Genomic DNA, 15,937 nt, shown 5'->3' on the forward strand with positions numbered 1-15,937 from the left:
GCCAAGTGTCTTGTACATTGCTATAATTACAAGGAAGCAGATTGAGAAGTTAGGGTGGGTTGAGGTGCTTTGTGAATGCCCATTGGATTGGACATCCTAGGAAATTTGAGCACACTACATCCCGTTTTCTGGATGCTGATCAAATTTTGTGACTAGAAGATTTTCTTTTTGACTTATTAAAGACAGTGGTGAGTACAGATAGACAGAATTGACAGGCTTAAAGGAACTTTAAGCAAAGCACAACAAAACAGAAAAAATACATAAAGCCTACAATGAAAAAAAACCACCAGCAATTGATTATGGAGTAAAGACTCTAGCAGGGCTAGGCAGAGAGGGATCAGAATTTCCATTCCGAATCTTGGCATCCATATTGCATGTATCAAATTGCAAAGGACAAAAGGACATTTTGTATTCATTAATGAGTCCATATGTATTGATATCTACTAAAATATCAATATATGACCAAACATATGCTAAAACGCTCATGGAATCTTAGAATTATTCAGATTGAAAAAGACCTTTTAGATCATCAAGTCCAACTATAAACCCAACACTGCCAATTTTGCCACTAAACCATGCTGATAAAAGGCACATTACATGTCTTGTAAGTACCTCCAGAGATGGTGACTCCTCCTCTTCCCTGGGCAGCCTGTCCCAGTGCTTGACAGCCCTTTTGGTTAGCTCATTTTTACTAATATCCAGTCTCATGTGGAGTAACTTAAGGCTATTTCTTCTGGTCCAGTAATTTGCTAGTATTAAATTGTCTCTAAAGATTTCCTTTTGCTTGTTTCTTCTGTTGTGAAAATTTTCATGCCACAGGTGTGGGCTCTAATGCGCAATAAAGATGCAAACCAAGCAGCACAAAGATTACTTATAAAGAAACTTAAAACCATTTTTGAACTAATGTTGTCAAGACAAATAAATATCTTTGTGTCTTGGAGTCTGTGATCCTCCATATCAGCTGAACAAAATTTATAGTAATGAGGGAAAGGCAGTCAGGAAGTCAAATAAATGCAAGGAGTCAAATTTATTTAAAATAAATTATTTTGGGATTTAAAATAAATGATTTGGGATTATTATTAATTAATGATACTTCTGTTACCCTAAAATTAGAGACATTTGAGATAATTTGTAGGACTTCTTTATTGAATCAATTTTTAATTATGTTCATGATTTTTATTATTATTTTTCTTAAGATGCAAACAGCACAGCTGTTTCATGTTTAATTGGTGTGTTTTATTGGTTTGGCTTTCTGACTCACTGATTTAAGTAGATCTTCATTACCTGAGTGAGGAAAAGGTGTAATAGGAAGATATCAAATTACGGTGACTCATTAGTAACAAAAGGTCTTACTTATGGTATAAATTTCATGATTTTCAAAAGTTTGACCAATTAGAGTACTAAAGGATCTAATCACACAAAGCAACCAAGAATGGGTATGACTGAAGCTGAACTGTCATCTGCTATAAATAGATGGTATTTTGTGCTGAAGAGAAATGCTATAAACCAATGCTGTATGAAAATGCAATATTAATGAGAACCAAGCATACTTCATCCTGAACATACACTTTAACACAGAAAAGACTCCACTGTAGGTAAAAATATATCAAAGTGATTTCTTTTACCAGATTTCTGTCCTAATTGTATTAAAGTCAGATTGTATTTTGTCTGTCTCCAAACATGGGCCCATTTTCATTGGATCTCTGGGGAAAAAATCAGTCTGCACTACTTCTGCATACACTTCCTACTTATTTTTTATTTATTTGATGTGATTATTTTGCTTGGCTGTTGCATCATGTGTTAAATCTGGGAACTTTATTTCATGTGAAATTTCAAATGAGAATTTTGAAAGCAGGATTATTCTCTGACACTATCTGCAGGTTATGTATACTCTAAAACTGTTTATTTATTAGGAAATTTCACTTTCAAAATGCTTCTGCCCAGTAGTTATGCTGCCTCCATGTAGAATCTTTGGGATTCCAAAACTTGTATTTATTGCAAGGTTTCAAAATTGGAAGAGTTCAAAATTAAAATTGTATCACGAAAAAAAAAAACCAAAAAACCAACAAGCAAAACAATGATTGAAAAGTGCAAAAATATTTGCTTTTTGACTAGAATTACTCAAATGAGAAAATTGGCAACCACTTCTAAACTTTTTATGTTATTTATGAAGAGGATTTCACCACTGAAACTAAATAACTGAGAATACAGACACAACTTCCAATGTTTTCATTTCCTTTATTTTGATTCTTTTGAAAGTTTCAATATAAATTGAGTTTTTATGTTTATCCTGCTAATGTGGATATTAAATCTGTTATTGCATGGCTATGATAACTCTACTTGAGAATGTCAACTGTGCTTTGTTCCTGTTTGTAGCCTATCAGCTCCGTGTCTGCCAGCCTCCAGCAAATGTACCAAATGCTGAAATTCTAGCTGAGGATGACGAATTTGAAATAGGTAATATTGAAATAAAAGCACAACACTTGTTTATGAAATAAACTTGCGGTGCACAGGGTGCTTCTCAGAATGCAAATCATACTTGTAATATTTTAGATTTTATTTGAAAATACACTTTTTTAAGAAATCATTCCTCTTTCTTACGCATCCTGAATCCCATCCATGTTTCAGAGATAACATATAAGTAATACAATAACTCTTTGTAATTGACCTAATTTTAAAATACATTTTTCATAGTATTTAATATAAAACATATTTCACTGAAACAAACAAATAACCCATAAAAAAACGTGTAGACAATCATATATTCAATGCCAGAATTAGAGTTCTGTGATTCTAAAAGTAAAACCAAATTTGTAAAAGTTATGAGGATCAGAGAAGGGGATGATATTCTGACTTTCTGAGACATGTCAATAATATTACTTAGCCACTTACAGTTCAAAGAAATATGATTTATGATCTGATTTCAGATTTCTGGTGAGATAGTTTTGCTCACGTTACAGCAAAGAAAATATTTTTTTTAGTATATACACCAATACATGATTAGTTATATAGGTCACAAAGGGAAATTACCTTTTTTATTCCTTTTGTCTCTGTAATCTGGGCCAAAGAGAACTTCTGGAATATGCAGGTTTTTACTTTTATTGGTGCATAAAACTACATGAATTTTTGGTTTCTTAATTAAAAAATGAAAATTCTTATTCTCAGAGTGCCAGACCTAGATAACATCCACAAAACCATTTGGTATTTAATTTTTTCCTCAGGATTGTATGAAGTACTGACTTGATCTTAGACCTTTATTTAGGCCCATAATGTTTATCCTATAAATTATATTGCTTAAAGCTCTATGGACATTTGGTTCACATAGCATCAGTCAAAGCCAGACAACTTAGCAAACTATCTAATAAATAATGTGGTGGAAAGGAATGATAGATGCAGCACAGTGTGCAACACAAAGCTCATTTACCACATTTCTTAGACTAATCAAAGTTGTTTATGCCAGAGGTCATTTAGCCCATTGTATAATATGGTGGTAAGAAACTTCATTAATCAATAATGTTTTCAAAGCTAAAAAGTCCCAGTTAATTGCTGTTTAATGCTTATTTTGTTTGTGTGTTTTGCCCTGTGTTGTTTTTCTGAACAGGAGACATCATAAGGTACCAGTGTCAGCCAGGCTTTACGCTGGTTGGGAATGAGATTCTGACATGCCGACTAGGGGAAAGGCTCCAGATGGATGGAGCACCACCCTCTTGTCAAGGTTTTTTCCTTTTTATTTTCCTGCTGCCATACCAGTTCAGTGGTGATTCCTTAAATAACTTCTGCATCTCTTTATGTAAGACAGCATACTGAAACTATTTCAGACTTTTGATGATTTATCCCACTATATCTCTCTTTGGTTTATTTCATGTATTTCAGATATTGATGCAAAATAATTAGTAATCTTTTAATGCACTTCACAAGTTGAAAGGGCTGCTTCTCTACTTTGTGAAAATAATTTTACAATTCCTTTTTATTTTTTAGGAAGTCTGGTAAATAACGAGACTCATTTCTCTACAACATAATAATGTGAAAATTTATATGGGAATTCTAAAAGACGCTAAATTAACATAGCATGGATTTGGGTGAACAAAATTATTTTTTCATGCAATTTTAACTACTTGCATTTTTTATTCAATGTATTCCAAAACCCGGTTTTCTGCATGTGTGTGTGTGCTTGTTCACTTATTGAGAATTGTGAACACAGAGATAATGCTATCTCATTGTTAAGGTCAAAATTATTACAGTTCTACCAGGCACTGACATCACACTTTAAAGTAGCATTTATTAAGGCAAAAATTGATGTCTTATGGTAGAATATAGATTTTCCATAATTAAAAAAAAAAAAAAAATCTTTCTTTCATCCCAAACTGATTAGGGAACAAATGAAGATTGGCCTTGCACATGTTTCATTAAAAAATTGGAATCTCCTTGCAGTTCCAGCAATGGGCATGAGTTTATGTTTTGCTACTAATTCTTCCATTTATATCTGGAAAGATAAATAAGGACCTAGAGTTATAAACATGTATGATAAAGCTTTTTCAAGACAAAAATACCAAAACGAAACACCACAGCCTCATAAAAGTATAAGTTATACAAACAAAAACCATTTTGAATTCTGCTAGTTTTGTGTTATACTTTTGTGATCCCTCTGTTCCTGAGCTTAGTATTCTAACATCTACATTAGGATTAAAATACTTTTTCAAATCAGTCACAATAAGTGTGTTTGATTTATATTTATATTATTTGAAAAATACTGCCATCTGTTTTTTTCTACCAATCTGATGTTTTGGTGTGTCCTTCTACAGTAATTTCAATTCATTAACATATCCATAAAACACCCATGATGAAAGATTCATTGGGCAATAACAAATTAATTATGAATAAATCTAGTAAATTTACAAGTAAAACTTTGTTATTTTACTGTTTCTAAGCATTTTCTAAAATTATAAAATAGTGCAAATGTTAAGAAATTAAACATCAGTATATTAATTTTTAGGACGTTATTATTACTATATCATTCGCCTGAGCTTTCAGCTGAGAATTTAAAAAATCTTGTATAAATATACTCTTTTCCTCCATTCCTAGAAAGCTGGAAGTTACTCTTATAACTGAATAAGCTGGTTTCCCCTGATTTTATGAACAAAACTATGCAGAAGTCAGTCATTCACAGCACTGAGTGTAGTTCTTATAAATGCAAAGTGAAATTGAAATGTGAGCTTCATAAGAACTTTTACACTGATAATTTCTGAAAATCTAGACATTTAGTTAGATACTAATGTGTCTAGAAATAGCTTCCAACACTCCAATTTAAATTTAAATCCTAACTTGGCAGACGTATAGCATTTAATAGGTGAAAAACCATAGTAACGTCCAGGCATTGCTTTAAATGTTAAAATGATGCAATATTAGATAGGGCAAATAGGGACGTATGTGTTGATCCTGAAGCATTCTCTCAGTGTGTGTTGCTGAAGGCATTTTTGTATTCAATGCAAGGCCCAAGACAAAAACTCAGGAATGATGACTTCATTTACCGTAGTTAATCTTTTATCTGTCAGATATGAATGCTAAACATTGGTTCCAAAGCTAAACTTTAAATCTATACTCTTATAATTTCTGTTTAAAACAAAATGAAATTAACATGGTCTTCAGAATTAGATTTGGAAAATTAAAAAGAAAATTCCAAAAGAATTTGTCAAATTGTGCTAAAAATGACCATTCCTACTGGCAACCTAGAAAAGAAAGCAGCATATTTTCTTTTATCTTTGTTTATCTGATATCTAAGTTTGAAGATCACAGATATAAGTTCCATTTCTGTAGTAAAAGATGAATAGAGAGCTTTGTGGAACCTAAAGGCAGCAAAAATACATGCCAAAAAAATTCTGTTTTTCATGATTTTACTGTATTGCATTGGTCTATGGATAAGCTACCACACTTCACTGTGCAGAGTATAACATGCTACATAAGAGTCACTTTCAAGGAAAAGTCTCAGTTCTTCTGATGGTACATATTAGTATGAGTGTACTAATTCTTTTCACTGGGTAGACCATATGGGTTTTTTTTAACTTAATACTGTTAATTCCTGATGCTTTAACCTTGTGCATATCTTATATGCTTTAGCCAGTATAGTATATAGTCAGGCATTTGATTGAACTTTTCTTTAAATTTTGACTTAAAATAAATCAATACCTACATTCAAAATTAATCCATAAGTAAATCTGAAGAATGCTGTTGAGCAAAAGTAACATAAGACTAACATTAGTCTTGAATCTTATATATTGCAGTAGATATAATAGACAAATGACAAATTCCTAAAAAAATATTGATGCAAACTATATTTAATATTTATGTGGTAATATTGATTATTACATGTTAGTTTACATCACATTTAGTACTATTTAAAAGTATGTCAATTTTTTTTCTCCACTTTTTCTCTTGTGTGTGTCAGTTGGATGAGCATTTCTCAAAATTCTTGCAGATTTCCTTTAGGTGTGAAAATAGTCACTAAATTCCACAAGTTTAGCCAATTTTTATCAACTTATTTAGTTAAAATAGGGTATTGTGCGAACAAAGCATGTTATTTTGCCCTCAATTTTCTTTTAAATTAGCTTCTACTTTCAGGATAAAATGAAAATTTCAGACTAAGAAAATTCAAAGTGTATTTTGCATCATAATAAGGGGACCCTGAGAAAATTCTTTAGTGATATCTCTTAACTATATCTCAGATAACATTTTCGCTGATTCATGAAACTTACCTACTCGATTCCCAAAGGGAAACTCTTTAACAGAAACAAGTCTTTAAATTCCCCATAAAATTCCTGAGGGATGTTTAGCCAAAAATCTTGAAATTAAGGACAGTTTGTAAGACAAAACCAGCTGCAAATAAATGACTGTAGCTAGATTCCTGTTATGCTCTCCCTGCCACACATTTTTATATAAATATATGTCTATATGTATGTATAAAGTTGAGAGGATTGCTTTGTTCATTTTCTTGAGATATGTGACACACGTGGCACAGCACTGTAGTTTGACAGCCAGATTCCAGCCATGAGAGTTTTGTTAAATGGGTTGGAGGCGCTGTATTCAATTTCTTCTTGAGTAATTGAAACAAACAGGTCATGAGAAACAACTCTTGAAGTTTAGCAACTAGATGATAATTTGCAACCAAGATACAAATACTTTTAAAATATATGGGCAGATACAGTTATTCAAGTTCAGTTTGGATTCATTTGAAGAGGGTTAGACTAGATGATCATCAAAGGGTACTTCCAACCCAAATATTCTATGATTCTTGCAAAGTTTTTTTTAAGAAGATACTCCTTTTCTCTCCCTTTCTCTGCTTTCCTCTATTCTTTATCTCTCTTTATAATTCAATAATTTTTTCATCATAAAACCTGATTTTCATAATTAATGAGACAATTTTATTTCCAATGGTCTTGAGAAAACTAAGATCCTATTATTTTTCTTGTGTAACTCAGGACTAACTCATCTTCATGTAGGAGTTAGTTGTCAGTATAAAAAGAGTTCAGAGCTTCTGTTTATCAGTGTTAGGTTCTGAATATAATGAAGGCATTTGTTCATATAGCATGAGACAAATATATTTTTTGAAAAAACTTCTAATAACATGGCAATATCAACTATTTCTATTTAATGAGATGTGTATTCTTGTAGACCTAGTGAATCTAGATAAATTCAAAATTAAGTAATTTTATCATATTTTAAATCACCATGTTTCTCAATTTAAGGAAATAGAATGAGTAATGCAGTTCTTTAAAACTCGGGAAAATCTCATCAATCACATGAAATAGAAATAATGGGCTTTAGACTTTTTGCCATTTTTTCTGTTCCACAGTGCTCTGTCCAGCAAATGAAATGCGTCTGGATTCAACAGGCGTAATACTGAGCCCTGGATATCCTGACAGCTACCCAAACCTCCAGATGTGTGCATGGACCATTACTGTGGAAAAGGGTTACAATATCAGCATGTTCTTTGAATTCTTCCAGACAGAAAAGGAATTTGATATACTTGAGGTTTTTGATGGTAACTATAGAATACATAACTTTGGATGATACCTTGTCTATATAATTCGTTTTTTTTAATATTGTTTCTGTCTAATTACTATCATTTATGCATATCATATTTTTTCAGTATAAAAAAATCTTAGGCAATTATTTTGATTTGTTATGATAAAAAGAACTGTTGGATTACTTTATTTTAAAATTGTACAGCATGCTACACTTACAAATAATTTTTGTTTTGAGCAAATATATAACTTCCAGTTATAACATATTTCAATATTTTAGTTCAAATTAATTTGCCATTTGCTTGAAGGAAGTTTTGCATGTATGTTAATTGTGTGCATATGTTTTATTGTATGTTATTTTAAACTTTGTAACTCCTTTTGTCCTTCTTCTTTTTTCCTTCCTTTGTACCAAGGACCAAATAGTCATAGCCCATTGCTCATATCTCTCAGTGGGGACTATTCATCTTCTCTAAATATAACCAGCAATAGCCATGAAGTATTTCTCCGGTGGTCAGCAGATCATGGCACCAATAAAAAAGGTTTCAGGATAAGATATATAGGTATGCAAATATGACTTTTTATAATGTGCATAAAATTTCAATGTGGAACATTTGTTTATGTGAAAAGGGTAATATAAGCTATGTTTGGTATCCTTAATTAACCAAACTGAAAGGAAATCCAATCTGTTCTATATATATGAATCTAATGACCCTCATCTTGTGAGGAAAAAAAACCCCACACATGTGCTCTGTAGAGAATTAATAAAAGACAGGGGTTCAAAATGGCATAAGGCAGTACTAAAGATAAAAGAAGCAGCTTCCCCTTCTCCCTCTCATTTATTTGCACTTGTGTACCTCTTCATACTAGGGTGTTTTTCTAACAAGATCTTTATGCAATTTGTCATTAAGAATTTTGGTGGGATAGGGGAAAGCATTGCAATAAGGCAGGAGTGAACAGCTATAAAGTGGAAAAATGTAATATCCTGAAGGGTTGAACTTTTTAATTTAAGGTTCAACAGAAACAGCAATCAACATTAAAAGAGATAAATTAGTATGTAAAAAAGCCAGTATTTTATGTGTTATTAATTCAAATTTACATATTTATGAATAGTGTATGGAAATGGTACCTGACAAAGTTCGATTTTAGTAAAATTGCTTTTACAGAATTATTATATAATATTTATTTTTCTGGAAAGTCTTTTAATTAGTCAAGCTAAAATAGATTTGTTGCAATTTACAGTAATTGCACAAAATAGATATTTGAATTTTTTTATGATGACCAAAGATATGAAATACACACAAGGAAGACTACTGGGGATAGTATCTGTAGATACTAGAAAAGTTATTGGCATAAAAGCGGTTTCACTTCACAAGGTGGATAGATAAACAAATAAAGAATAAGTATATAATTCTTTCTGCTGATTTGTTTTTTTTTTTGTTTTCCTCAATGTTTTGGCTACTTCACAATTGGAGAAAAATAATTATGATCATATATACTTCAAATACATCAGTTCCATCTTTCCCTTTAGGAGAGGATTGTTTTCTCAGATTTAAAATATTTGTCATTCATTCGGTAAAATTTACTGTTTACTAGGCATAAAATAATATATGCTATTGATTTTCATTTCCTGTAGTCCATTTTGGATCTGTTAAAAGAGAAGGAAGAGAAAATTCTTCGAAGTCTTTCAGGCAGTGAGAGAACGGTTGAGAGGCAGACAGGAAGTATTTTCTAGTGGTCTGTTTCACACAGAAAATACTGGTATGTCTCTGTATCTTTGGTTCTTTCAAAAAGTGCAAGTCAGGAGACATTTACTGTAAGGAAGAAAATACTTTCATAATATTTGGTCTGAAAGATATAGTAGTAGTTCTGATTCTGCTCTTTTCTTTAGTGTGTTTAATAAATATCTTTTGTAAACAAACAGCCATATGACTCCATTCTGGCCAGAGGAAGCTTTCACATGAGAAAAACATTGACCTGAAGGAAGTCATGAGACATGGAAAAATTTAAAGAGCCTTCAAAGCATAAACAAAGCACTTGGAAACAAACTTCCAGCACAGTTTTCTTTCCAACAAAAAGGGAAAACAGCCTTTATGGCTTGTAGCTATTAATCAAATTAATCAGAGACCAAGTTAAACTTTTGCACACACAAAATTCATCTTAAAGTGCTTACCAGGTTATAAGAGACTTCTAGTCCACTCCTATGACAAGATAGCCGAATCTTAATTGCTTGATACTCAATAAACAAATGGGATAAAGGAAACATAGTAAGTAACCAGTGTTTAATGTCAGAGTTGTTAAGTACATAAATAATTTCAGATTATAAAATCTGTAACTCTTAGACATATTTTTTCTCTCATATTGAGTTATGATTTTTTTTCATAGTCTCTAGATAAGACTCCTGTAAAACTTAATGTGTTCTAAATAAATCAACAGCTAAAAGCAGTATTTTTGCCATGGATTTATCACAGTAGTCATAAATATCATTAAAATCTATTTTTAATGTTTTATTTCAGTTCAGTGTATTACAGAACTTCAATGAAAGAACTTATTTAGGGCCAGAAAAGAGGACTATTTAAAAAGAGTTGTGTTCAGGATGTACTAGTTATTTCCCTCTTTCTCAAAAACTTGTATACTACTGAAATGTACACAATTGCAGTAAATTTCATCATAAACTAAAGTTCAGTAGTTTATTTGATTTAAAAAGAAGATGGTAAAAAAAGCCCAAACCTCAAAGCTATAGCCAATTATAAAAGTGAGCTATCACTTCATTTTTTTTGGAGTCTACTGAAACTTGAATCTTGTAAATATCTTTTAAAGCTCTATTTTTATTACCTTTTCATTTTGTGAAATTGGTCAATGCATGCATTATCATACATAACATACAACTTTTAGCAATGGTTTCTCAGTGTCCGATCAGATGTCCACTGAGTTCAACCAGAATCTCTCAAGAATTGCTACACAAATTCTGAGCACACATTTTATTCCTTTAATATTTATGTTTCCAGCTCTGTACTGCAGCACCCCAGAGTCGCCCCCGCACGGTTTCATTGTCAGTCAGACGGGCGGACAGCTCAACAGCGTGGTCCGCTGGGCGTGCGACCGCGGCTTTCGGCTCATCGGGAAAAGTACTGCCGTGTGCAGGAAGTCTCCATATGGGTATTACTCCTGGGATGTTCCCGTCCCAGCTTGTCAAGGTAAATTCTTTTGTTAAAAAAAAAGATACACTCTAAGAAACTTTCTTTTTCTTTTCTGACATAAAATGAATAGAAGGGAAATGTTTCAGGGTCATACTTCTGTGCCAAAATTTTTCAAACTCACAAAAAAAAATGCACTTTTAAGAAAATGCACTTTCAAGTGGAGCTAATAAGAGTGGCATGCAAAAAAATCTGCTTTAATATTCAGTGAAGAATATTTAAGAACTTGCTTTTGATCCAATAACAATTTCTGAAATTTCACATAAGTCTTCAAAATGCTGGTCTTCTTTGAGAACTAATATGACTAAGGTTTTCCAAGGACTGTGTATATTTTTAATGTACATCTTTGGAACTGGAACTATGTTCCAAAGTTTGTGAAAAGGGAATAGATTTTAATGTTTCAGTTTGATTAACTGAATTAATCTTGCCTAAGCTGACATATAGTGACCAAACATTTCTGTGATAGTTCTATTTTTAGGGAATTTTGGATATTTCCTATTTGTAATTTTTTCCTCTCTAAGTATCTGATGTGGCAATAAATTTTCCTGATTTTTTTTACATTTTCCCCTAACTAAAAGGTAATTTTCATAAAATCATACAAGGGTTTACTGGGAAGGGACCTTAGAGCTGTAGTTCCAGGCCCTCTGGGATGGGCAGGAACATTGTTCACTCGACTAGGTTGCTTAAAGCCAGTCCGACCTAGCCTTGAGCACTTCCAGGGATGCAGCATCCACAACTTCTCCGGACAACTTTTCTATGCAAGTTTCCACAAATGCGAAATTCAGCTCATAACTGCCGCAAATTAAAATGGCATTGGGTGATTTTTGGGAGATCTGTTATTTATATAAAAGTCTGTTGTCATGCCTTGGTGGTTTGCATCTTGTTTCTTAAAAATTTATGGTTAAGGGACCGATATATTTTTCGTGTGCCACAAGATTGACTGTTAACATGGATAATATGACTCAAAATTTATCAAGTCACAAATGGAGATTTTTGAATACTGAAGGAGTAATTAATCTCAATGGTAGATATAGAGCACCTCAGGTTGCAGCTAGGATGTATCTGATATATATTTTACTGACTGGTAAAAGACACAGGATGTGGTAAAAGACACAGGATGTGAATTATGTCCATTACGTGAATAAGCAATATTGTAGAATTTGTTGGTGCTTAGGATTGTAATCAATGCTGTTTACATGGTACAATTATTTTGCAAGTGGATATTAATTTTATGCACTGCTGAATGCTAGCCCCGATGTGACACAATGAACATTGTTTGGACAACTCTTGTAGTTGCCTCAAAGCTTTTATTATCATTAGCATGCTTCTGAAGGAAGAGGTTAAACAAGGCCAGGTATACAGTAAAGAGTGTTACTTGGTTACACAAGCATATAGCTGTCATCTTGGAATGGATAGATTTACCTAATCTGCAATCCAAGCTATTGAGGAATTTAAGAAATAATAAACATAGTCATGTTTTCATTTTAGTGCCATAGAAGTTGTTTCTTTCTTTGGTGATGGCAAGTGAAATAGTAGTTTTATCAGATGTTCAGTAAAAAATGGAAGGGGAAGATTCTTGTTTAATTAACTTGTCGCTCTTTATCTCTCTGGGGTCATGTCCTCATACCCTCTAAAGCTTTGAATTCAATTATAGTTTCTTGGGGGTCTTCAATTTCTTAATCACAGTTCTCTTATTTTTTTTCTAAATGTGAGTTTGTCTCTCCTTGCCAATAGATGCTGTGACAGTATTTGGTATATGTTCTTATGGTTGCCAAGACAGTGTAATAGCAAATTAGAAATATTTTACTGTGATCTTATTAGCAGAATGTGTCCGTACTGTGGTTTTTGATTTTTCTTTTTCTTAAATTTCCATGTAATATGCAAGTGTTTTGTTATGGCAATGCAAGAATATTTTAACATTGATTCTTATGCCTCTGTTCTGCAAGTTGTTATAGGATTGGTGCTTTACCTGTGTCTTAGCTGTGATTATTAGCTCTGGTACTGTGCCACACAGTTGTTATATTGCTTATGAAGCAAATCAGTTTTATGTCAGATCAGCTCCCAGAAGGGGCAAAAATAGATTGCACTCTTTTTTTTTTCCCAAGTATTTATACATAGTCTGAGAGGATTAACCTTCCTGTGTGGGCATGATAGGTGCTTTCTTAAGGCTCAAGATCTGACTTCAAAGTAAGGTACTTCAGACTTAAATGTCTAAGCCCTTTTTTTCCACTTTTTTTTTTTTTTTTTTTTTTAATCTGACCTACATTAGATATATGATTTCAGAATCTGGAAAGGGGTTAGTTTTTATTTTTGGTCCCGAAACAGACAGAGAATTATTTAGAACCAGATCTTCTCTTGGTACATTATTTTTGTTAAAGAAAAGAAATAAAATAGTAGCTTATACTTTTTTTGCAGTTTTCAACTTTCTCCTCTAAGAGATAGAGGAGCCAGCAAGGAGAGGTGCTATGCTGGATCTTTTTCTCAGCAACAAGTAGGGGCTGATGAGGAATATAAAGCTGAAGGGTGCAATGACTGTGAAATTCTAAGGTACAAAATCTATAGAGCAGAGAACAGGGTCAATGCTAGCTAGCATTGACTTCAGAAGAGCAGAATTTGACCACTTCAGAGATTTGCTTGGTAGAGTACCATAGAATAAAGCCTTAGATTTAAGGCTTTATACACAAAGATAACTGGTTAATAGTCAAAGGATCACTTCTTCCAAGCTCAGAATAGTTTGCATCCTTAGAAATGTTGTCAAAGAGAAAGTCAGGTAGAAAATTCAGGACACCTGCCTGGATGAGCAAGGAGCTCCTGGACCAAACAAAATACAAAACCGAAGCCTAGAGAGGGTGGAAATGAGGGCAGGCATCCTGGGAGGAATGCAGGCAAGTTGTTCAAGCAGCTGTGGATCATGTTAGAGCCTTGATAAGATAAATCTGTCCATGGTTGTCAAGGGCAACCAAAACAGCTTCTAAAGATATATTGGTGATAAAATGAAGACCAGGCAAATTGCAATCCCTGTCCAGAAGGATACAGGACACTCAATTACCTGGGACAAGGAGACAGCTGAGCTACTCAGCAGTGGTTTTGAAAGTCTTCACTGACAAGTGCTTCAGTCTGGCTTCATAAGTCACAGATTACAAAGATGAGGGCTAAAAGAATCCTACAGGAACCTGGAGAGGGGCTTTTTTCAAGGGTATGCAGTGACAGAATTGGGAGAATGGCTTTAAAATAAAAGGGGATCAATTCAAATCATACATTCAGGAGGGAATTCCTTACTGGTTGCCCAGAGGAGCTGTAGATGTCCCATGCCGGGAAGGCTGGACTGGACTTTAAGCCATCTGATGTAGTAAATGATGTTTCTGCCCATTGCAGAGGGATTGGAGCTAGATCTTAGAGTTTCACCCTAGGCCTTTCACCCTAGGCCATTTTATGATTCTATGATTCAATATTTTCAAAAGGGTATTTTCTTTCTGCTTTCCAGGTGGAAAAAATAGAATGTTGAAAGGTAATTTTAGTGATTTGCCTGAGGTCACAAAGTACAGCCGATGAAAGAAATCTGAACATAAATCATATGACACAGAAACACAGAAAGTGTCTTTCTCAGACTGGTGCCTTGCTGATTCAACCATGCTGGTCATATATTTTTCCAGATATTTTCTATTCCCTTTTCTATATTATCACCTGCATTTTGAATTCTTAGCTGCAGACTTATGAACCATTATTCTTATTTTTTACTTTCTCCATCAAAAGCTTCATTGTATTCAATTCCCTAAAATTTTAAGAAAATTTATTTTCATGCTTAAAACTCACATTAATGAGGTAAAAATTAATTTTCATGAATTTAAGACTAGTGATTTTACAATGTATAAGCTCTCTGAGGTCAGTGGAAACTTATATTGAAGACATAAAAAACTTTGTCTCTACTCAGCAATATCTTGTGGAATTCCTAAAGCTCCACTAAATGGTGGGATATTAACTACAGATTACTTGGTTGGCACCCGTGTTACTTATTTTTGCAATGATGGATACAGGCTATCAGCCAAAGAGCTTACCACTGCAGTCTGCCAGCCCGATGGCACCTGGAGCAATCACAATAAAACACCTCGCTGTGTAGGTGAGTAGCACATAAGAAGTCTCTGGTGAGTAAAAAAACCTGTCTGTACATTTTTTTTATATATCCATGACACAAATCTTCACATGACTTAAACACTCGTCGCCAGGTTACTTTAATCTATGAATTATGTGCAGGTATTCAATTATGAAATGCACATATGAAGTATATGTAACTAAGACATGCTGAAATTTCACCGCATAAGCAGAATAAACATGCTAGAGCTTATAGATTACAATCAAGCTAATAATTAGTTTACAGTTAAATCAAAGTTAATGGTGGCAGAGATTTTCTACAAAAGTCATCTCTTCAGTGATAGCTGCATAATACATGAACTGTTAGCAAACCCTTTTTACTATCCAGAATGGCAAAACCTGTGATAATTGTTTGAGACTGCTGCTTATTATTTATATTCATCCCATCATTATAGTCCTACACAATCTAAACTTGGGAGAACATCACTGCAGGGAAAATGCATTTAACTCCCAAAATCAAGTGGATATCAGCAATTACAAATGGGAAATGGTATATGAAAACCCAGGTGGTTGCAAGAGTGATACAGGGATTTCAGTGTCATGCACATTAGGATTTGGATTATCTCACCAAATGAA

The 15,937-nt window shown here is 33.3% G+C and overlaps 1 protein-coding gene across 4 annotated transcripts in view; it reads left to right on the plus strand.

Moving 5' to 3' along the window:
* CSMD3 (CUB and Sushi multiple domains 3) overlaps window positions 1-15,937 on the plus strand; it is a 585,000-nt gene that overhangs the window by 500,102 nt on the left and 68,961 nt on the right. For all 4 annotated transcript variants that reach the window (XM_058018891.1, XM_058018902.1, XM_058018909.1 and 1 more), the window contains 6 exons: window positions 2,377-2,457; window positions 3,602-3,715; window positions 7,847-8,035; window positions 8,432-8,578; window positions 11,024-11,212; window positions 15,144-15,329. In XM_058018891.1, coding sequence (XP_057874874.1) covers window positions 2,377-2,457; window positions 3,602-3,715; window positions 7,847-8,035; window positions 8,432-8,578; window positions 11,024-11,212; window positions 15,144-15,329 — 906 coding nt within the window. The remainder of the gene's footprint in view (window positions 1-2,376; window positions 2,458-3,601; window positions 3,716-7,846; window positions 8,036-8,431; window positions 8,579-11,023; window positions 11,213-15,143; window positions 15,330-15,937) is intronic.

This window comes from Melospiza georgiana, chromosome 1, assembly GCF_028018845.1.
Source record: "Melospiza georgiana isolate bMelGeo1 chromosome 1, bMelGeo1.pri, whole genome shotgun sequence".
NCBI classification, from domain to species: domain Eukaryota; kingdom Metazoa; phylum Chordata; class Aves; order Passeriformes; family Passerellidae; genus Melospiza; species Melospiza georgiana.